General features: G+C 56.9%; 1 protein-coding gene across 2 annotated transcripts in view; it reads left to right on the top strand.

Annotated features, from left to right (window-relative positions):
* Positions 1 to 23189, top strand: part of FIGNL2 (fidgetin like 2) — a 32274-nt gene extending 9085 nt beyond the window's left edge. For both annotated transcript variants that reach the window (XM_084877401.1, XM_084877402.1), the window contains exon 2: positions 18777 to 23189. In XM_084877401.1, the coding sequence (XP_084733527.1) occupies positions 18788 to 20746 (1959 nt within the window). In that variant the 5' untranslated portion in view covers positions 18777 to 18787 and the 3' untranslated portion in view covers positions 20747 to 23189. The remainder of the gene's footprint in view (positions 1 to 18776) is intronic.
* The last annotated feature ends 433 nt before the right edge of the window (positions 23190 to 23622 follow it).

A 23622-nucleotide genomic window follows, 5' to 3' on the forward strand; every position in this document is an offset into this window, starting at 1 on the left:
CTGCCCCTGGCTCCACTCCAGCCCATCTGGACAGTAGAACCCGTCCTTCAGTGCCCTCACACCAGCCTGTGAGGGAGCTGCTGCGATTGGGGGAGAAGCAGAGATTGAGACCCCCGAACCACACCTCAGCGGCTGACTCACTCCTGCACCGTCTGAGCCACAGGAGGGAGGTGGGGTGTGAGCTGCACATGGATGCCCTGGTTTGCTAATGTGGGCTCAGGGCCCCAAGCCCTGGGTCAGCATATATATATATATAAAATGATTTCAGAGAGGGAGAGAGAGATAGAAACATCAATGATGAGAGACAATCATTGAATGGCTGCCTCCTGCATGCCTCACACTGGGGATGGAGCCCACAACCGGGCCATGTGCCCTGACTGAGAATCAAACCGTGACTTCTGGGTCATAGGTCGACACTCACCCGGGTCAGTCTTTCAGGCTGATCTAACTCACATCGCTACTGCATCTGTGGGTCCCTGGGAGCAGCGAGTGCCGGTGAGGAGCAGGGAGAAGGGTGGGAGTGGGCCCTGCAGTAGATGGGCCTGCACACAGTGCCGCCCAGCAGCCTGTTGTGGGGGCTGAGTGACACGGAGCGCCAGCCCAGCCCAGCGTGCAGCCGCCTCCCCCAGGAGAGAACAGCCCAGCCTTCCGAGCCCTCTGGCATGCGCAGACATAGGGTGACCCGCCCTCCTTTGCTGTCCTGCTCAGAGCCCAGGAGTTGAATCTCTCCTTAACCTGCTCCACCTGAGCTCAAGTAGTGAGAAGAGGGTGGGCAGGGTGGGCAGTTCCCAGCCTCAAAGACCCCTTAACTTGGCTTCAATGAAAACCTGCATTTGCGCCGTGCAGCTGTCTCAGCGGGCATCTGGGAGAGCAAATCAGCCTTACTGCCCTTCTTGGAGGGGTGCGTGCCTGGTAGCCCCAATGAAAACTTGTATTTTCCGGTACCTGGAACCTCTTAGAGGTACCATTGGTTTAAAAGAGGAAGCCGATATAGATATAGATATAGATATAGATATAGATATAGATATAGATATATACACATATTTCAGAGAGGAAAGGTGAGAGAGAAACATCAATGATGGGAATCATTGATCAGCTGCCTCCTGCATGCTCCCTACTGGGGAATGAGCACAACCCGGGCATGTGCCTTGCCCTTGATCAGAATCAGACCGGGGACCTTTAGTCCTCAGGCCGATGTTGACATTTGGCTGGTTGACTAATGTGTTTGCTGACCACTGAGCTCGGGCACAGAAGGATGCTTTTGAACCAGAATGGTTTTCAGTTGCTGAAATTCCTGCAGCCTGAAGAAGCGAAGGGAACAAAATGTGGGCAGGTGAACGGAGTGTTTTCTCCCGGGGGGTGGGGGGGGGGGAGGTAATGGGGGGATGGGTGTTCTCCCTGGTTTCCAGCCCGGAGGAGGGAAGTGCTGGCGCAGAAAGGGCCTCAGAGCGGCCCCAGCAGCACAGCCTCCAGAGGGGCCAGGAAACCCGGAGGAACGTTGGGGCGGCGGGTGGATGGCGGAGGATTCAGAGCTGGGAAAGTGATTAGTGGTGTTGATGAGGCTCGGGCAGCGCGGGAGAGAAAGAGCTGTTCTTCCCAGAGGACAGACCAAGGTGGCTGCCTGGCGGGCCACCCCCAAAAGGCAGCCAGACCAGCGGGGGCACAGGCAGTTCCCTGAGCCCTGGGGACGGGTGCTGCTCCTAGGGATTCGGGGTGGGACCCTGTCCGCAGGACCTTCTGCAGAAGTAGGGGAAGCCCAGGAACAACCCCCACCTCTGGGATGGCAGAGGGGCCGTTTGATCAGCGAGTGTGTAAATTGGGATTTTATGGATCGCTTATTCGCTGCTGGAGCCCAGGCCCCCAAATTCCTCTGTGCCCCAGAATGCTTAATCTAGTCCTGAACTTTCCCCTGGGCGGGAAGGGGGCCGGCTCTCCACAGGCCCCGCCCTCCTGCTGCGTCTTCCCGGCCCCAGGCTTTGTCACTGCAGGCTGAGCACTTCCAATGTGCAAACACACTCCCTGGGGCCACTGGGCAGTGGGGCTGGCCCTTCAGGGCTGTGATTGGCGTGTGGTTCAAGGCAGCAGCAGCTCTGTGTGTGTGTGTGTGTGTGTGTGTGTGTGTGTCTGTATATATATGTGTGTGTGTGTGTGTGTCTGTGTGTGTGTCTGTATATGTGTGTGTGTGTGTGTCTGTATATATGTGTGTGTGTGTGTGTCTGTGTGTGTGTCTGTATATGTGTGTGTGTGTGTGTGTGTGTGTGTGTGTCAGAGGGAGGGCGAGAGTGGGGGGAGGGAGAGAATGTGTGTATGCCTGCTTGGGGGAGGGGGTTAGCGGGTGTCCACCCTGCGCAGACCACTGGGCAGAGACAAAGAATCTTCGTCGACCCTGGAACAAGGATTAATACCAGAACAAGCCTCGTCCCTACCTGGTCAAGCTGGTTAGGGAGCCTACCTGTCCGTCTTTACGTCCTCTTACTATATCCTGGCCTGGCGAGGACTTATTCAGTGTGTGAGGAACGGACGGAGGGATGAGTGGCTGCACTTTTAACTGCGGCTGTGTCTGCTCAAATAACCCAGCACCTACGCATTCATTCCTAAATCCTAAGAGGCCCCTCCTCCCCTCACTGAGATGTGCTTTTAGCCCCAGCCTGGCTGACACAAGCCGGACATGAGGGACTGGCCAGGCCTCGGGGGACACAGCTGTGACCCCCGGACTCTGTTGCCACTTGAGAGTGCTTTCACCGTGGTCACGTTTCTCCCTGCCAGCCCCCATCTGTCCGTGATGAGGATGAGGATGGTAAGCCAGGGGGGATGGGTGTTGAGCGGCTGATGGGGAGGGAAGGAAGCACAGCCCCAAGGGCCAGATGACAAACAGCCCTGTCTGACCATCCTCTATGCCTCTTCAGCCCGCCCCTCTCCTCCTGGGCTAGTGGGGAGTCCCGCCTCCCTCCTTCCTGGGGAAGCTGGAGCCTAAGCTCACCATTTAACTGCCCAGCAATTCTGGGCAAGGAGGCTGCGTCCTGGCGAGGTCCACTCGGAGAGCCTAAGAAGTGAGACTCCTCCTGCAGGAGAAAGCGGAGCGGGCCGGAGGGAGCTCTGACAGGAGGGCTTCTGGGAGATGGGACTGTGTGAGCCTGCGATGCCCGGTCCGGCAGCCACTGCCGCACACGCCTGCCGGGCGCTCCGAGCGTGGCTAGTGCTATGGAGGAAGCGGAATGTTAATGCAATTCATCTTCAGTGATATTTAATAATAGTGTGAATTGTAAAATAACAGTGATATTTAAAAATAGTGTAGTGATATTTAGTAATAGTGTACATTTACATGTAAGTAGCCACCGGTGGCCGGCAGATGCGATTCGGACAGCAGAGGATCGGAGTCTGTGTTGAGAGAGAGAACCAAACGCTTGGGCGCAAACCCCTTTCTGGCTGTGTGACCTTGGTCAGGGCTCTTCCCAGAATGGACGCTCCCACCCCCCCCCCAGGCTGTCAGACCCCCCAGCCCCAGGGTGGACACAGGCAGTTAGGGGATCACCTGCTCCTGGGGGGGGCGTGGCTGAGCTACTCTTAAGCGGTCCTAGGCCTCAAGGGGCCAGCACCCAGAGACAGACCTACAGCCCAGGGTGGGAAAGGAGTGGCTGTAGGGAGCTCTAGACTTTGCAGCATCTTAGGAAGGTCCATGGGGCGGCCACTCCCAGAAGGCTCCTGGGAGGAGGGGGCTGAAGGCTGGAGTTGTGCCTGCAAGCCGAGCTCCGGGATGGCCAGGTGTGTGGCGCCTCCGCAGCTTGGCACATGCTCTAAAGAGTCCCAGCGTCCCCTCCTCCCAGGTGTCAGGAACTTCGGGGAATCACTCCCCCTCTTTGAGCCTCCATTTCCTCTTCTGTAAAACGGGGAGAAGATGAGTATCCGGCAGGGAAGTTGTGGGAGTGAAGCTGAATGGTCGCCATGAAAGGTCTTTGCAAACACTGGCAGGCTGGGGGAGAGGGACGGTTACCCTCCAGGGTGCTAGGCTCCTGGGCTGGCCTGGCTGTTCTCTCAAGAGGACAACAGATGGCCACAGCCTGCCTGTGGCCCTGACCGCGGACACAGGCAGGGATGTCCGCACTCTCCCCTCCCCCAGCGCGTGCACACACAGCCCAGATGGGGGCCACTTGGCCAGCTTGGCCGGGCTGACCTCCTGCTGTTTGGCATTTGACATATGAAGAGTCCGGGCCCAGAGCTCACCCCCACCCCCACCCCAGAGAGGAGCCGGGCTGGCGGGGAGGCCTCTACCCCGAGGAGCGGGATCCCCAGGGCCCTGATCTCTTTACCATGTGTCCGGGCCTTTGATGGGAATTCCATCGCCCCTTTGTCCTCTCCCAGAGGCCTGGCTGGGGGCAGAGCGGAGGAAGATTAAAAAAGGAAGGAAGAAAGAAAAGGCTAGCTGGGGCGGCCGGTGGCTGGGCTGGGTGCCCTTGAGTGCAGGTGCCCTTTCCCTACCCACCATAGATAACCTGGCTTTGCCTTTTACCACCCTCACCATCTCATTGCTCAAATATAGTCACCCTAACTTTAAAAAAAAAAATTTGGACACAGTCCTAGCTGGCTTGGCTCCGTGGATAGAGCCTTGGCCTGAGGACTCAAGGGTCCCAGGTTTGATTCCGGCCAAGGACACATGCCTCGGTTGCAGGCTTGATCCCCAGTAGGGGGTGTGCTGGAGGCAGCTGATCAATAATTCTCTCTCATCATTGATGTTTCTATCTCTCTCTCCTTCTCCCTTCCTCTCTGAAATCAATAAAGAAATATTTTTTAAAAAAAGTTTGGACACAAAGGCAATTTCAAGCCTCTTTGCCCATTAGCCATCTAGCCACCCTTCGGTTACACAGGTCTGTTAAGGACTTGGTGTGTGCCAGGCACTGTCCTAGGTGCTTGAACTAGTCCCGGCTCTCATCGAACCTTCTAGTGGGAACTGGAAAATAGAGCACCCGGTGGCTCAGCTTACGGTGAGTGCTGCAGAGGCCATCAGGCTGAGGGGACAGTGAGTGGCAGTTGAGCAGAGACCTGAAGTAAGTGAGGGTGTGTGTGAGCCACACGGAGACCTGGGGAAGGTGTTGAAGGCATGGAGCACAGCAGGGTCAAGGGCCCCCCGGTGGGCGCAGGCTGGGTGTGGGGGTCCCTGAGGAGGCCAGCACAGCGGGCGGAGGTCCGGAGCTGAGGGGAAGTGGAGCTTTAGGACTGCCAGGCCACAGGAGGCCTTGGGTGTTTCTTCTGGATGAGAAAGGAGCCTCTGGGAATGTCTAGGTGGAAAGAATGGCAGGATCTGACGTGTTTCCTAGGTGGCCGCTGTGCTGGGAATGGAGCCTGGGGGACAAGGGCAGAGATGGGAGGTGAGATCGGAGACCACTGCAGACATCCAGGTGAGAGAGGTCGCTGGAGGTGGTGAGAAGGCTGCAGTTTGGGTAGATTTTGAAGCCAGATTCGCTGGTCTGAGGAGAGTGAGAGATGACGCAAGGTTTCTGGCCTGAACATCTGGAGAGGGTGGAGCTGCCATTTCCTGAGATGGGGAGCTGAGTGGAGGGAGGGGAGAGGTGGCGGTGGTGAGGAAGTCAGAAGTTTGATTTTTATCGAACGTGTCAGTTAAACGTTGGAGTGGAGGGGTCAGTAAGAAGGCTGGGTGCACCAGTGGGGAGTGCATGACAGAAAACCAGGCTGGAGAACCACTCTCAGGAAACCTCAATGCAGAGACGATGGTCAAGGCCACAAGACTGGAGGGGGGCTCTCAGCAATTCATGTGGAGAGAAGACCCGCAGACTGAATCGGCTCTGCGAGGCTGGGTGGGGGCGAAGGCGGGCAGGGCAGAGGCTGAGGAGGAGAGGGGCGGGGAGCCTTGTGTGGATGGTCCAGAGAGCAGGGCTGTCCGCTGAGGCTGCTGCTGCTGAGCTGAGGCCACTGAGGACTGACCCTCAGACTTCACGGCGTGGTCACACCCCACCCGGCCCGCTGGGGGCCGAGTGCCCGGTGTGAACGGCTGTGTGGGAGGGGGGGCATCAGGGACAGCAGTGTCGGTGTCTTTCAAACTGTTGTGCTTTTTGTTTATTTGTTTGTTTTTTGTTAAAAAGCAAGCAAAGAGCAAAAGGATGTAGTTGGAGGCGGATCAAGAGACTGTTTTGTTTTTTTGTTTTTGTTTTTTGGTCTCTCTTTCTAGCTTTGTGTGACATACATTTAAAGTTCTAGGCTCCTTTAAGTAAAAAATATAGGATTCATACACTGTTTAATGTGCTCTCAACTCGAATTAAGGAATTCCTGGATGTTAGATACCTTTTCAACACTAAGAACTGACTTGGAGAAGCTGTTTCAGCTGTTCTAAACGAGTTCTCATCTATTTACTGTCATTTTCTCTGAATTATACATGTTTTCATGTAGTTTACTATATTAGGCCTTCTTGTCCAAGTATAAGCATTGCCCACACATACAAACAACTTCCTATACACTGTTATGAACAGAAGAAGCTCGAGAACATTGTCCCTCAACTATGTTAGAGAGTGTAATGCTACATTACAGTGAACTGTAAGGCTTTCCAAAGCTGTTCAATTTGCTCATTTCTCACTTTCAAGCCTTGTTTGACACACATGTAGAGTTCTAGGCTACTTTAAGTAAATAAAAGAGGTTTCATACACTGTTTAATGTGCTCTTCACACTAATTAAGGATTTCCTGGATCTTAGATACCTTTTCTACACTAAAAACTGACTTGGAGATTCTGTTTCAGCTGTTCTAAACGAGTTCCCATCTACTTACTGACATTAAGAGACTGTTTTGAACACCACCTTCCCCTCAGGTGGGAGAATGACAGTGTGTTTGTGGGCCGATGAGATGAAGAAGAGGGGAGATGGGTCACGCAGGAGCCGGGAGAACTGAGGGAACAGCATCCTTGAGTGTTGAGAGGGCATTGGATCAGGGCAGAGAGGAAGAACACCCCGTTCTTGCTGTCAGGAGGGACTCTCTCCGCTTCCCCCGGACAGCGAGGCACCGGTCAGGGCCGGAGGAGGCATAAGGAGCAGGGCTGCCAGGGGCCTTGAAGGATGGGCGCTAGTTGCGAGAGGGAGGGCACTTCCAGTGGGGGGTGAAGGGAGGGGACCTGTGAGCAGAGCTGGCTTTTTCTGGATTTCTTCAGGGCCTGTGCGTGGAGAGGAATGCAGGCTGCGTTTCATTATTGGAGGGATCGGAGAAGCCTGGGACTTCCTGCCCCAAGACAGGAGAGAATTAGCCAACACCTGTCCTGAACCCTGACCGTTCCCACTCCTTGGCGCTCATAGCATGCACCCCTTCCCCCCCCCCCCAGGTGCGTCCCCACCTTCCTAAGTCCCCCCCCCCTCCCAGCTCCAGGCTCACCATGTCTCCAGCCAAGGAGAATAGGGACATGGAAAAGCGGGTTCAGATTCTTGTGCATAGACGACCCCCCCCCCCCCCCCCCGCCCCGGCTCTACTCAGGGGTCTGCTCCGCGGTCCCGGTCCGTATCCTCGCCTCACCACAGCCTGTGTGTGTGTGGGGGGAAGCACTGCTCAGAGGGAGGAGGCCCCATCTGGACCCGGGCAAGCCACACCTCCTCTCCGGGACTCAGTGTAATGTCTGTAAATGGTGTCACTGAGGTGGGTGTTGCGGGCAGTGAGTGATGACGGAGAGCCAGCACTCCCGCTCAGCTCTGGTCCTCCGCCTTCACGGCAAGTCCATGAATGTACCCCAGTGCTTCCCATCCAACACACCCATTTTAGGTGCTATCCTGACCCCCCCCCTCCAAAAATAGCATCCACTGAGTACTAGACTCATTCTTTTCTTTTTCTTTCCCTCCCTCACCTTCTCCTCCCCTCCCTCCCTCTCTCCCTCCCACCCTCCTTCCCTCCCACCTTCCCTTCCCTTCCCTTCCCTTCCCTTCCCTTCCCTTCCCTTCCCTTCCCTTCCCTTCCCTCTTTCCTCCTTCCCTCCCTCCCTCCTCCCCCCCTTACTTCCTTCCCTCTCTCCTTGACCACTTAAGCCTTATCTTCTCTGTTACACAATAGAGTCTGTGAGGACAGTTCGCAGTTTGACCCAGTCTTGCATCTCTAACACCGGGCAGGCACTCTGCCCTCGGGTGCTGGCTAGGAATGGGCCAGGACAGGACGGGGTGGGGGTGGGGGGTCGGGGACAGGAGGGGCTGCAGAAACAGGCTGCAGCCCTTGCAGTGAGTTTGCAGCTGCCTCTCTGGCCGCCTTGGCTAATCCCCTAACGTTCTGCTGGGCCAGTACCGGGCCCAGACAGTCCCCCAGGCGGGGCTGTGCAGGCCCAGCTGTGCTGGGGGCTGCGCTCCGGCCTGAGCTGGGGGCAGAGCTTCCCCTGTGGTGGGTGCCAGGGCTGTGGCAGGTGACTGGTCCAGGGGAGTCCTTTTGTCCCCCCTCGCCCCCTCCGGCAGGGCAGGGCCCACGGGCGGGGGAGCAGTTGTGAGCACTGGACAAAAAGCCGGGGACAAAGGGCCTGTGGGAGCTGCGGTGAATAGATTAATGAGATTTCCATACGAGGGCCAACAATGGGATTCTCCTCTCCAGCCCCTTTGTTCCCGGCTGAGATAATGGAGCCCTGGGGAGCCGGCCGAGAGGGGGCTGCGGCAGCCCCTGCTCCTCACTGGCCCGGAGCCGCCCCGCCCCAGCCCTGCGCGCCCAATCCCGCCCTCCCGTGGGTAATGGAATTCTGGATCAGGATTTCTGAGCTGGGGGAGGGGGCCAGAGGCAAGGGGTGTTAGGGGCCTCCTTAGAGAGATGGAGGGGGTGTTGGCATGGCACGGTTGGGGTCTCTTACTGCTGCGTCCAGTGTAAAGTTTACTTTAAAACGTTCCTCGCGCGAGAGAGCCTGCAATCCACCTTCTGCAGCAGCTGTCTCACTTGACAGCAGACGACAGTGAAGCTTACAGAGACTGGGCTCCTGCCCAGCCACAGGGACAGCTCGGGGGGGTTTGCTGCCCTGGGTGTCAGAGTGGGGGCGGGGGAGGAGGGTGTGAGGGAAAAACAGTCTCTTGATGCTCACACTGCCCAGCTTCACTTCTCACACCAAATGTGTGGGTTTCCACACCAGCCAGTTCTTTTTTTAATTTAATTTAATTTAATTTTATTGATTTTTTACAGAGAGGCAGAGAGAGGGATAGAGTTAGAAACATCGATGAGAGAATCATCGATCAGCTGCCTCTTGCACACCCCCCACCGGGGATGTGCCCCCAACCAAGGTACATGCCCCTGACCGGAATCGAACCCAGGACCTATTAGTCCACAGGCCGACGCTCTATCCACTGAGCCAAAGCGGTTTTAGCCACACGAGCCAGTTCTGCACACCAGCTGGGTGTCCTACACATTTAGCTAAATCCTGACACTATTTACCTGGAGATGGCATCAGACCCCATAGGCCCGTGGTCAGCAAACTGCGGCTCGCGAGCCACATGCGGCTCTTTGGCCCCCTGAGTGTGGCTCTTCCACAGAATACCACGGCCTGGGCGAGTCCATTTTGAAGAAGTGGCGATAGAAGAAGTTTAAGTTTAAAAAATTTGGCTCTCTAAAGAAATTTCAATCATACCATTGATATTTGGCTTTGTTGACTAATGAGTTTGCTGACCGCTGCCTCAGGCTAAGCAGTGGTTCTCAGCCTTTCTAATGCCGTGACCCTTCAATACAGCTCCTCATGTGATGGTGACCCCCAACCATAAGATTACGGTACTTTCATTGCTACTTCATAACTGTAATTTTGCTACTGTTATGAGTCGTAATGTAAACATCTGTGTTTTCCGAAGGTCTTAGGCTCTACAGCAGCAGTTCTCAATCTAGAACCGTTGGCACCACCTCCCAGCACCTCCACACGTTCACCGCCCAGAGCCTCTGTGTTTTTGTGGAGGCTTTGACTAAACCCCTGGCCATTGGCGATGGAGCTGTGTCTCCAGCACTTCTCCTTCCTTCCCCCGGAGGTGGGGGTGGGCTGGGTCTGGAGGTTCCCCATCGGTGGGTTAACTATAGGAGCTCCCCATCGCCCGCCCCGTCAGGCCCGCTGCGTGGAGGGCCCGCCCTCGGCCCCTGGGGACCGGAGAGGCCCATGGGGACCGGGGAGGCCCGTGGGGACGGAGAGGCCCGTGGGGACCGGGGAGGCCCGTGGGGACGGAGAGTCCCGTGGGGACGGAGAGGCCCGTGGGGACGGAGAGGCCCGTGGGGACCGGAGAGGCCCCTGGGGACCGGGGAGGCCCATGGGGACCGGGGAGGCCCGTGGGGACGGAGAGGCCCGTGGGGACCGGGGAGGCCCGTGGGGACGGAGAGGCCCGTGGGGACGGAGAGGCCCGTGGGGACGGAGAGGCCCGTGGGGACGGAGAGGCCCGTGGGGACCGGGGAGGCCCGTGGGGACCGGAGAGGCCCGTGGGGACCGGAGAGGCCCGTGGGGACGGAGAGGCCCGTGGGGACCGGGGAGGCCCGTGGGGACCGGGGAGGCCCGTGGGGACGGAGAGGCCCGTGGGGACCGGGGAGGCCCGTGGGGACCGGAGAGGCCCGTGGGGACCGGAGAGGCCCGTGGGGACCGGAGAGGCCCGTGGGGACGGAGAGGCCCGTGGGGACCGGAGAGGCCCGTGGGGACCGGAGAGGCCCGTGGGGACCGGGGAGGCCCGTGGGGACCGGAGAGGCCCGTGGGGACGGAGAGGCCCGTGGGGACGGAGAGGCCCGTGGGGACGGAGAGGCCCGTGGGGACGGAGAGGCCCGTGGGGACCGGGGAGGCCATGGGGCTGAAGTGGTGCACTGAGTGTTCTGGCCATTTGTGAAGTGGAATCGCTTCTCACTGATCCCGGAAGACTTCCTCTAAATGAGGGCCGAGGGTGTAGGAGTTTTGCACTGACTGACTGTCTAGGAATTCCTCCCGTTACCATTTCCTGCTCGCCTGAGTCTGAGGGACTGCGCTCCCCGGTGGGCCAGCCTCCTCTGTGCGGAAGGGCAGGGTCTGCCAGAGAGAGCTGCTCCGAGCCTGGCCTTGCTCCCGGAGGGTGCGGCTTCAGGAAGTTACATTTTCTCCTGAGTCCAGCCGCCACCAGGGGAGTCCCAGACTCAGAGAAGGAGCTGTCTGCCCCCCCAGGGAGCTGAACACCTGTCAGATGGCAGGTCTGCCGGAAAAAGACAGCTCTCCTGGCTGTTTACCATGAGAGGACACAAATGCTCCTGCCTGGGGGCCCCTTCCTCCCCCAGAAGGTGCTTCCAGCTGCAGGTCCACAGGGTCACTGCACAGCGTGTGAGGCACAGCCACACTCCCGGCAAATACAGACACGTGTTTCCACGGGCCGAGGAGAAGACATAGGCAGGTCATGGCCTCTGGCTCTTCCCTGGCTGTGAGTCCCCGGGGGCTGGACCAGGGACGTAGTGCAGCCAAGGGAGAGGGCCTGGGCTCCTGGTCAGGCTGCTGCCGTCAGAATCCTGCTCTATAATGTGATGGCTGGGTGACCTGGGGGCTGTATTAATCTCTCCGCCTCCCCACCTGTAAAGTGGGAATGATGACAACGGCATTGACCCCATAGACCTGTTGTGAGGGCTACTTAAGGTAGCTCAGGGCCTGGCGCTGCCCCCCGCGGGGGGTGCTGGGAAATGGCCCGAGGACTGTTCCATCCTATCAGCTGGGATGAAGCTCCCTCACAGAGCATTCTCCGAGTTACCTCAGCCCCAAGGGGGAGGGCCTTGTTCAGAGCCACTCAGTAAGGATGGGCCACTGCTCCTGTTCTTAATTGTCCCATTTATCACACCACTTTGTACCCCCTACGGGACTGCGTACTTTACATACATTATTCTTTTAAAATCCTCAAGACTGCTCTGCAAGGCCTATGTCACACCCTTTAACAGATGGAGACGTTGAGCTCCGGGGAGGGCAGGCACCCTGACGAGGATCGCAGAATAAGTGAGACTGGATTCAAACCCAGGTCTCCCTGATTCAAAGCTCACCCTTGTCCCCAAGCCCCTGGGTGATGTAGGGGACAGGAGTATAGTCTGTGAACCCTGAAGGAGGCTGGATCCCCTGGGAGCTCCCTCATGGGGGAGGCTGAGTGGGAGGGGCTTGTGAGCTGGGTCGCAGGTAGGTGCAGAGTAATGGTAAGAGCCTGGGTGTGGGGCTGGGAAACAGCAAGCTCTGCCCTAACCTCTCGGGGGGGGGGGGGGACACGCGGGAGAAGGAAGGCAAGGGGGAGGCTGGTTGTGTCAGAAAGCACCCCGCTGAGTGTGCACGTAAAGCCCCAGAGCGGTGAGACAGAGTATGTGTGTAAGTGACAGGCACAGACATGCACACGCGCCCGCTGCCCAGTGTGAATGCAGGAGTGTGCCAGGCTCCTGCGGGCCAGCGTTCTCAGCCTGGGTGCAGGAGGGCAGTCTCACCTCCTCCAGCTCCCATCTTCTCCCTTCCCTGGGCAGGGGCGTTCTGGCCAGACCTTTGTTCTCCCCTCGGAAGAGGCCAGAGGAAGTCTTGAGATCAAGTGCTTTGTGACTGAGTTTAAAGTTGCTGACTGGCCCTCTGCTCCCCAGTCAGACCATTAAAGGCTCTCTGACAGAGGCCAGGGCACTGCGTTGAGACAGCCATCTGAAAGGATCTCGAAAGAAGGGGAAGAAAGAGGGGCTGGTAGCAAGTGGGGACTTAGGGTCCAGGAGGTCTTTTTGAAGACCGGAAGCAATTATGCTTGCCTTGGGGAGGGAGCCAGGACACCATAGCGGGAAGGAATCCTTAATTAATGAGGCAAGATCCCAGGCTGAACCAAGATGGGGTCAAGGGCTGGGGTGGATGGACCCTCAGGCTTCCTGCCTGCAGCGTGGAATGTAGGCATAGATAAAGGTGCAAGCAGAAAGCCAGAAGCGGGGCAATGTGCCCTGGGTTCAAATGGAAGAGCGTTACCTAGAGTGGACGGCCAGCATCCGAAGGGGTGGAGGGTAGAGATCGAGCGGGCTGGATGAGCTGCAGGGACAAGGGCCCCTGTGGGTAGGACGAGGAGCGGCTAATCCTGGGATGGATGAGACAGAGGGGGCGGGGGTGTCGCTGGGACAGGTTGGAGAGCCACACCTGCTGGGTGGAGTGGTTCAGTGCTGATCCAGGCTGAGTGCTTGGCCTTGAGGGTGGGGACATGAGCGAAGAGGAGCAGGAGGGGTGAAGGAAATGCCTGTGTCTGTGGAAGTCCTTCCCCATTATTCCCAGCTCACTGTGCTCGGGAAAGTGCTGTCATCAAACATCTTTTCTCCAAAGGAAGGAGCCAAAACACAGATAACGATGAATAGGAGCCCCCCAAACAGGCTCAAAGGTCCATGTGGTATTACAATGGGTGTGTGTGTGTGTGTGTGTGTGTGCAAAAGCAGGTTTACAGTTTGTATAGAAAATACAATAATTATCAAGTAATACAATAATAAATTGTGTTTCCAGTACTCACAACTGCAAACCCACTTTTGCCCCACCTGATCTGCATTTGCATAACTCCGATATCCCCTCCTAAGACCCTGCCGCCAGCCCCCTTGTGAGTTCTGATGTCCCCGGAGATCACCCCGCCGACACCAGGCAATGCCTCTGTTCTCCGAGGACCCTCCGTAGGACCGGCACGTCTGCCGCAGACCTCCCTCAGCTCTGCTCTCTCCCTCGGAGTTCGGGGTGAACTCTGAAGGCGAAACAACCTTAAAAACTTTCCTTTCTTAAGCGTTAGTACTTGTGGCTCACGCCCGCCCTAGGGCGGTGGGGATGAGATAAATAGTTTTAGATCCAAAGAGCGCCCTCTCCCATTGGTGTCCGGTCACGGCCTTTGGAGGTGGTGCTGCCAACAAACGGCTGGCTGTACGCACGGGCAGCTGAAGAGAACCCGAGAAGCCACTTGCTTATTTTTTTCACCTTCTTCTACCACGGCTCCTCCATACACCTGCCTCCAAGCCTTTGGTGACGTGATATTTCTTGGTGCTCCTTCTAGGCTTGCAGTGTATGATTATGTAGGTTGCTCACTGCACATGAGCACTATTTCTTTATATATGTATTATTGTTGACAGTATTAGAGAGGTCTCCCAGTAGCCCCCTCTGCTCAGCCCCTACTCCCCATGTAGGCTTTCACCACACTATTTTAAAAAGATATTTATTGTTGAAAGTATTACATATGTCCCCTCCCCCTCCCCCCCCTTGACCCCTTCTAGCCCACCCTCAGTCCCTGCCTCAGGCCTTCACTACCCTATTGTCTGTGTCCATGGGGTATGTATATATGCATACAAGTTCTTTGGTTAATCTCTTCCCCCCTTTAGCCACCCTCCCCCCCGCACCTTCCCTCTGAGATCCCACAGTCGGTTCCATGCTTCTATGTCTCTGGATCTATTTTGTTAATTAGAATCCACATCTGAGTGAGGTCATTTGATCCTTGTCTTTCTCTGACTGGCTTATTTCACTTAGCACAATGCTCTCCAGGTCCATAGTGTCTCAGAGGGTAAGCGATCCTTCTTTTTTATAGCTGCATAGTATTCCATTGTGTAAATGTACCACAGCTTTTTAATTAAAAAAATATATATATATATTTTTATTGATTTCAGAGAGGAAGAGAGAGGGAGAGACAGAAACATCAATGATGAGAGGGAATCATTGATCAGCTGCCTCCTGCACGGCCCCCCCCACCCCCCATTGGGGATTGAACCCACAACCTGGGCACTTGTTTATTTATTGAGTAGGGGCCCAGTGCTTGAAAGGAATTGTGGGCTGTGAGGCTGCGGTGGACACAGTGGTGGGTCTCCGCCCATTCTCTGCACCCCCACCCGCCATGGTCCCATCTGCTGGCAGCCTTTCTCCCACTGTCACTGCTCAAACCCACTGACCGCACGGAGCTTTGGGGGCTGGTGCCAGCAGTGGCTGCTACCCTGATCGCCCTCAGGAGCAGGGAGAGGTGGAGAAGCCCTGAGGGGCAACCGGGGCCAGCAGCTGACACTCGCACCCGCTGATGGCACTGAGTGATTGGGGTAGTGCCAGGCGCTGGCAGTGGGTGGCAGCAGGTGCAAGTGCTGGGTGGGATCATGGTGTGTGGGAGTAAAGAATTCTCAGTAACCACCAGAGGCTGGCTCCAAAGACAGCGACCAGTACCCCACCTTAGTCTGGCAACCCTTGCTCACCTGCTCCACCATCCCACCACGGATGATGCCCACCATGTTTCATGCTCTGCCACCTGCTACTGCCACCCGCCATGTTCCCCTGGTGGTCAGTGCAAGTCATAGGGACCGGTTATTCTGCCATTTGGTTTATTTGCATATTAGCCTTTTATTATATAGGATAGGATGGTAACCATTTTGACAGGTGTGAGGTGATATTTCATTGTGGTTTTAATTTGCATTTCTGATGATTAGTGACTTTGAGCATTTTTTCATACTGTATTGGCCATCTATTGGCCATCTGTATGTCCTCTTTGTAGAATTGTCTGTTCAGGTCCTTTGCCCATTTTTAAATTGGACTTAATTGTTGACTAGTATGAATTCTTTATGTATTTGGATATTAACCCCTTATCAGGTGTATCACTGGCAAATATGTTCTCCCATACAGTGGGGTCTCTTTTCATTTTGATGGTAGTTTCTTTTGCTGTGCAGAAGCTTTTCAGTTTGATGTAGTCCCATTTGTTTAGTTTTTCCTGTTTCTCTTACCCTTGGAGATGTATCAGTGAAAATTCTGCTATGTGAGATATCTGAGTTTTTACTGCCTATGTTTTTTTCTAGGATTTTCATGGTTTCATGACTTACATACTGAACTTATCTTGTGTCTGGTGTAAGTTGGTGGTCTAGTTTCATCTTTTTTGCATGTGCGTGTCCAGTTTTCCCAAAACCATTTGTTGCAAGACTGTCTACGCCATTGTATGTTTTTACTTTTCTTGTCAAATACTGACAGCAATGGTGTGGGTCAATTTCTGCAGACTCTGTTCTGTCCCATTGGCCTATATGCCTGTTCTTATGCCAGTAACAGACTGTTTTGATTACAATGGCTTTGTAGTATAGTTTAATAACCAGTATTGTGATCCCTCCAACTTTGTTCTTCTTTTACAAGATTGCTGTTGCTGTTTGGGGTCTTTTTGTTAGTTAGTTTGTTTGTTTGAAGCCCTATTTCTTAAGGTACATGATTCACATCATAGACATAGTAGATATGTAGATTTATTATGACAATTTTCAAGAATGTGGCAATAAATTGTCTTGAGGAGGGGAATAGGGCCTATGAGTTAACCCAGGCCCGCCTTTCTGAATACACTGTGCTCTGTACCTTTAAAGGTGTTGGAACCCTCTAGCCTGTCTGGTCAACTTGGTCCCTCACCATTCAAAGTCCAGTAAAGACACCACCTCCTTGGTGAAGCCTTCTCCACCAGGTGCAGCATGTTCCCTTGAGCCCCAGAGCTTTGGGGACACACCTGTATCTTCCCACCTCACAAAAGATGTCTCTCTGTCTCCACATCTGGCTGAACCGTCATTCACCTTGCAATCTGCCCCTCTCCCCCCAGCATAACATTTAGTATTTGTTGAGGAAAGAATATGGAAACTGTAAGGTTAACTTATCTTATTGAAAGCTTAGGTTTGAGAAATACTGATCACCAAAACTCTCTCTAGTATGCCATTTAGTGTTTGAGATTCTACCCTCGGATCAGGCTAACTCATTGGCGCCATGTGCCAGAGAGTGCTCGTCCCCGGCCCCGAGTGGCCTGACTGCGGTTTTGCTCGTGCCTTGACTGGTGCTGAGGGAGTGGGAGCAATAGCCATTAATATTTGTGTGGCATGGCTATGAGGACATTATTACACCTCACAGGCTTGCTTCCTGAGGTCCATGAAAAATAAGCCCTGTGATCTCTGTACTAGGAACATTTTGCTTCTTTTGAGTATAGCAGTGTTTTTTACTTTGCAAAGTGAGTTATTTAGTTACTGTGAAGCTAAGATGTGCACTTAACTGCAATGCTGCAAACTAACTTTCTCCCCAGCTCCCCTGGGATATGATTTATCTATTCTAAATGACCTCTCCGTATTGTGATGAACATATTTTGGGAACCAGACAGATGGCAACACTTGCCCTGGGCACACAGCCATCACGTGCAGAATTGGGTCTGGAACCCATGTGCTCTGACCTTATCAGGCAGAGACTGAAAGGAACCAAGTGGAAAGGAAGCGAATGCTTCCAGATCAGCCTCTGGGATTTCCTAGGGACAGTGCAGAACTGCCAAAGACATCTATGTCCCTCACTTCAGGCCCCAAGGGGGCCCTGGAGTGTCTAGGAAGATGGAGGTGAACAGAGCACGTAAGACTATCACACTGTTGGGCCATCGGTCAGGGGCCCTGGGCAGGCCTCTCCTCATTACACAAGCTCAGTGGCTCCTTAGTGCCTCCCTAGCACATGGCGGGTGTGCAACAAGCAGCCGTTACTGAACGATCCCCACTGGGCTTGGCTCTTCCCAGGGCTAGGATGTTATCCCTTCACTACATTAGGTCTGGAAGGCAGGACCCTTGTGTCCTAGTCAGGGCTGGGGTGGCCAGGATAAAATAGTGCTCATTGCCTGTAAGATGAAGTTAGTTAGTTGCCAGAGGGAAGGGGTGGGAGGAGAAGGCAGCCCCAATATGTGGTACAGGAGAAGATCTGACTTTGGGTGGTGGGTACATGGTGCAATACACAGATCTTACAACATACTAGGTAGAAACCTATACCTGAAACCTATATCATGTTGACCAATGTCACCCCAATAAATTAAATATAAAAAAAGGTGAAGTTAGGGCCCAGCATGTCCTTTCCAGATCCCTCCTGTTCTGAGGGAAGTATTCTCAGATAACTTTAACCTGGACAAGAGGGGTAGATCCTGTACTGCAAGCATGTCAAACTCAAAGGCTAACCGGGTCAAATAAAAAAGGTTTATGTGGGCTGCAAAAAAACAAAAACAAAGGCAAAACTTCAATTTTCATAGATTTATTTTAATAGAAACATGCTGAATACAAGGGCTGAAATAAATGAGTAATCGTTAACATAAAATAGAACATTTTAATAAAAATTAATATTTTTTCTTGAACATTAACAGAAACTGAATAACTGCACAAATTAATAAACGTAATGCAAATAAACCCACTGTTCTCTGAAAGCGAAGTATTTCCTGTTGTGCATGCTAAACAAGTCAGTACAAGACTAATGATGTGGCAATCGGCTGCTAAAATATTCGCTGCTAGTATTAGTGGAGAGAAATGGTGAGCCTGTGGTAAGGCACATATGGGAAATGAATGCAACACGATTATAGTAATCAGTCATTAGTGAACATTGTAGTTCGTTATTAATAATTACTTATAATAGGATAATTATAAAAATTAACCAGTTAGCTGCCATACATCCAAAACGGGATGATATTGGAATATCTTCCATATGCGCTGGAATATTTATGAATTTAAGTTACCATAATTTTCTTTACAAACCCAGAGATGTCACTAACAAGTCTAATTTTAAAATTGGGCGACCAGAGTTGATATGCGACTATAGCTGTGCATGGTGTGTGGGGAAGATTATGAAATTATTAAAATGTTTCTTCCATAACGTTATATTGGCTGGGCCTCAAACATATTCATTGTGGGCCACATGCGGCCCGAGGGCCCAGTTTGACATGCCTGCTGTACTGTGTACTTGGTGCTGGAGAAGGTTCCCAGGAGGGCGGTGGGTGCCGGAGAACCAGCCGGGCCAGAGCTACAGTCTCAGTGGTGGGCAGGGAGGTCGGTGGGCAGGGAGTCAGTGGGCAGGGAGGTCCACCCAGAAGGACCTCAGAGCCACCTCTCTTTGCAGCTCTGTTGAAGATGCACTGGACACCGGAACACGCCCAGCCTCTCAACCAGTGGCCGGAGCAGCACCTGGACGTCTCCTCCACCACGCCGTCGCCAGCCCACAAGTTGGAGCTGCCCCCTGGCGGTGGTCGCCAGCGCTGCCACTACGCTTGGGCGCACGACGACATCTCGGCGCTCACGGCCTCCAACCTGCTCAAGCGCTACGCCGAGAAGTACTCGGGGGCCCTGGACTCGCCCTACGAGCGCCCCGCGCTGGGCGGCTATGGCGACGCCGCCTTTCTCAACGGCGCCAAGGGGGACCCCGAGCCCTGGCCGGGGCCGGAGCCACACTACCCCCTGGCCTCGCTGCACGACGGCCTCCCCGGAACCAAGCCGGGCGGTGGGGGCGGCTCGGGGGGTCTCGGGGGCTCCCCGGTTCTAGCCGGGAACCTGCCTGAACCCCTGTACGCCGGCAATGCGTGCGGGGGCCCGGCGGCGGCGGCGCCGGAGTACGCGGCCGGCTACGGCGGCGGGTACCTGGCCCCCGGCTACTGCGCGCAGACCGGCCCCGCGCTGCCCCCGCCGCCCCCGGCCGCGCTGCTGCAGCCCCCGCCGCCGCCCGGCTACGGCGCCCCGGGGCCGCTGTACAACTACCCCGCGGGGGGCTACGCCGCGCAGCCGGGCTACGGGGCCCCGCCGCCCGCCCCCTACCTGTCCTCGGGGCTGGCGGCGCCCACGCCGCTGCCCGCGCCCGCCGCCTACGGCTTCCAGGCCGCCGCGCCGGGGGCCGAGGCCGGGGTGTCGCTGAAGCGCAAGGCCGCGGACGAGGGCGCTGAGGGCCGCTACCGCAAGTACGTCTACGAGCCGCCCAAGGCCCCGGCGGCCGACGGCGCCGCCTACCCCGCCGCGGACCCCGGCGACGGCCGGGGCAACGGGTTCCGGGCGAAGCCGCCGGGGTCGGCGGCGGAGGAGGCGTCGGGCAAGTTCGCCGCAGGCGTCCCGCTCAAGGCGCTGGGCTCCCCGGGCTACGGGCCGCCGCTCCAGCCCTTCGAGAAGTTCCCGGAGCGCGCGCCCGCGCCGGCGCCCCGGGCGGCCTTCGCGCTGCCGGCGGAGGAGCCCCTCAAGGCGGTGGACCCGGCGGCGCTGGAGCTGGCGGCGAGCAAGATGCTGGACCGCGGGCCCCCGGTGCAGTGGGCGGACGTGGCGGGCCACGGCGCGCTCAAGGCGGCGCTGGAGGAGGAGCTGGTGTGGCCGCTGCTCAGGCCGCCCGCCTACCCCGGCGGCCCGCGCCCGCCGCGGACCGTGCTGCTCTTCGGGCCGCGCGGGGCGGGCAAGGCGCTGCTGGGCCGCTGCCTGGCCACGCAGCTGGGGGCCTCGCTGCTGCGCCTGCGCGCCGCCGCGCTGGCCGCGCCGGGGCCCGCCGAGGGCGCGCGCCTCCTGCAGGCGGCCTTCGCGGCCGCGCGCCGCCGCCCGCCCGCCGTGCTGCTCATCAGCGAGCTGGACGCGCTGCCGCCGCCGCCGCCGCCGCCGCGGGAGGACGGCGCCGCCGCGGGCTCGCTGCTCGCGCCGCTCCTGGCCTGCCTGGACGGCGGCTGCGGCGCGGGGGCCGACGGCGTGCTGGTGGTGGGCACCACCTCGCGGCCCGCGGCCCTGGACGAGGCCACCCGCCGGCGCTTCGTGCTCCGCTTCTACGTGGCGCTGCCCGACGGCGCGGCGCGTGGGCAGATCCTGCAGCAGGCGCTGGCCCGGCAGGGCTGCGCGCTGGGCGAGCGGGAGCTGGCGGCGCTGGTGCAGGGCACGCAGGGCTTCTCCGGCGGCGAGCTGGGGCAGCTGTGCCAGCAGGCGGCGGCCGCGGCGGGCCTCCCGGGGCTGCAGCGCCCGCTCTCCTACAAGGACCTGGAGGCGGCCCTGGCCAAGGTGGGCCCCCGCGCCACCCCCGAGGACCTGGACTCGTACGCGGAGTGGGACAAAATGTACGGCTTCGGACACTGACGGCGCGGGAGCCGCCGCCCCGCTCCCCGGTCCCGGGAGGGGTGTCTGGGCCCACCTGGCTGCGAGGGCGCTGCCGAGTGATGAATGTGGGGAGGGAGGAAACGGGGCTGTGGGTGGATTTTTTTTTTTTTTTTCCGTGAGAAGGGAAATGCTTCTGCTAGGCAGATAGATGCCATATGCGCTGTGTACTCAGGTTTTTTCTATTTATTGTGGACGGGAAGCTCGCCATCTCAGCCCCTCGGACGGGCGTGTCTGCCTGGGGCCTAAGGAACTCTTGCGCTCGCTCTCACCACAATTCTCCTGTCTCCTGGCTCTCTGGATGCCTCCCTCCTCCTCCTCCCCCCCCCCCTCCTCCTCCTTTCCCTCTTCCTCCCCCCCCCCCAAACCCCTCATCCTGCCCAGCACCCCCCCCCCACTCCCCCAACTTCCATCCTGGCTCAGTTTCTCTTTTGCTCCTCCCTCCCTATCTCCATCCATCACCCTCTGCTCTGTCTCCATCCCTTGCTCTCTAGCTTCCGTGCCTCCTGTCCTTCTCCCTGCCTCTGTCCCTCTCCTTCAGAGACTGCGCCGTCCCTTTGCAGGAGGCCTGGAGGCCCAGGCCCAGGAGGAGGGGCGGGGGCGTTCCCTCCCACCCGTCACCCAGCGGAAACCTTGGGTCTGGGGGAGGTGTCAAGCAAAAGCCACCCAAAGAAGGGTTTGTTGTTGTTTGTTTTGGAGGGGAAATCCCAGGAATGTAGCTTGTTTAATATGTAGGCCTCTTATTTTTGTAAGATGTGTAGAACTTGCTGTTTTTCTTTTTCTTTTGACAACTCAGGAAGAAATTGACCTCAGAAAGAATGTTAGACTCAGGCTACTCTCCTGTGCGATCCCACCACCCACCCTACCCCTCAGGAGACGTAGAAAGGGAGACTGCGGTGGGGGAGGGCGAGGGGGGCCAGAGCCACACGCAGACCCTGCTCTTCCCGGGACAGACGGAAGCGGAATGTACTTGTAGGCTTCCTGCCCGGCCCGGGGCTGTAGACAGGGGTGTTGGGAGCGTGTTGTGGGATTCGAGAGCAGGTGAGTCTTGTCCCCTTTCTGCTACTCATCCAGCTGGGTCCGGCTCTCAGCTCCGTGCTTTCTATGAAGGGTTAACTCGCCCACTTCCTGCCCCAGACCCTGAGAGGCCCCAATGGGGGTGGGGGGGACAGAAACAGAAAGTCCTCAGAGAGGTCAGCTCACCTGGCCATTGACTGACCAGGCAGAGGCCTCCTGTGTGCAGGCCACGGGGATTGTTCTGCAGGGAGAGACAGTTCGGCCACAAGTCCCGTTGGGCACAAAACTGACTGCAGACCCAACCTTCCCTGTCTGCGCGGAGGCTCTGATGAGGGGTGAGCAGGAGAGGTCCTGTGGGGAAGTATTCTTTTCTCATCTCCGAGGGTCCCAGGTCTGGAGGGCAGGCAGTGGGAGGGGGCAGGCTGCTTTATTCTGACGTTGGGGGTCTATTCTCAGTCACACCCACACTTCCCACCAGAGGCCCAGGCTCCGGCTTTCTCTGGGAACCGTGTTCCTCCTCTTCCTACCAGCTTCCCTGGATGGGGCGTCAGCCCTTTGCCACCTCCCCCTCCGGAGCCCATTTCACCACTCTGGCCTTCGGTCCAAAGCTGGGGAACATGCCCTCACCCCTTCTCTCCCACCCCAGCCTCCCTCCCCGATCCCTGCCTGCCCTCACAGCTGCTACAGTCTCTGTACCACCCCCTCCCAGCTGGGAGGTGTGCAGGGGGGACATCGGGGTGCCAGGGCGGAGGGCTGCACCGGCCTCGCCGAGCGGCCAGGAGAGCTGCTCTGTGCTGCCCTCACCCTGGTCTCTTTCTGGCCAACCTCTCCGTGGAGCCAGCCGTTTGCAGCCTGCTGCCTCAGAAGCAGCGGGTGGGCTGCAGGAGCCAGGAGTGAGGTTCTCAGGTGTGTGTATGTATATGGGGGGAGGGCATCAGGGAAGTGGGTGGGGATCCCTCCCTTCCCTTCAAGAGGCAGGCGGCTCTGGGGGTTGGGGGGGCCTCATTGATTGAGACCCCCCCCCCCCCCACCTCTCCTGCTGGCCTCGGGGAACTTTGCACAAGGAGACATCCCCTAATCTGCTAGCACCTACCTCATGGGCACTGGGCTGGGCGGGGGAAGGGCAGGTCCAACTCTGGCGATGTTGGGGGGGGCATACCAAAGAATCCAGGGGCAGGGCTGGGGGAGGACAGACACAGCAGGCTGGCCCTCCCCTGCCTCCACCCAGGTTGGGGTTGGGGTCCTCTCCTCCAGCTGTAACCACTTCTACCTCATGTTGCTGTGTGTTGTATACATGGACGTATTTATCTCCTGTCTGAAGATGCTCTGCAGTTGTGGTCTGTCTACCTCAGAAGAGACTGTATTTTAAAAGAAAGTATTACACAGTATTAAAGCGATGACATGTGGTTTCCGGAGGATTTCTTGTGTGTGTGTTGGGGGGGTAGCGAGATGTGGGGAGCCCTCTGGGGAATGCATGGGCACCCAGGCCCGGCAGGGCCCTGGGTGTGGTGCTGTGGGTGTTACTATTCCTTCAGCAAAACATGACTGTGGAGCCCCTGCTGTTCAGTCTGGCACAAGCAGGGCCCACAGGCGCTGGGCCCTGCGGCCACCAGATGAGAGGCCATAGGCTCAGGCTCCGAAAAGCCCTGGGGAGGGAAGGCTTTCATGCCGCTCTGAGCTCTCAGAGGCTCTGCATTGGGGCAGACTCGTATCCCCGAGCTCTGAGGTATGAGGGGGGGGGGGGGGGACGACGACAAAGAAAGGCTTACATGTTTGTTGAATGAATGAAGGAAGGAATAAATGAGTGTATGGAGGGAAAGTGGGCAGAGTGTGGAGATAGA

This window comes from Pipistrellus hanaki (assembly GCF_964339955.1).
Source record: "Pipistrellus hanaki genome assembly, chromosome: 3".
Classification (NCBI taxonomy): Eukaryota; Metazoa; Chordata; class Mammalia; order Chiroptera; family Vespertilionidae; genus Pipistrellus; species Pipistrellus hanaki.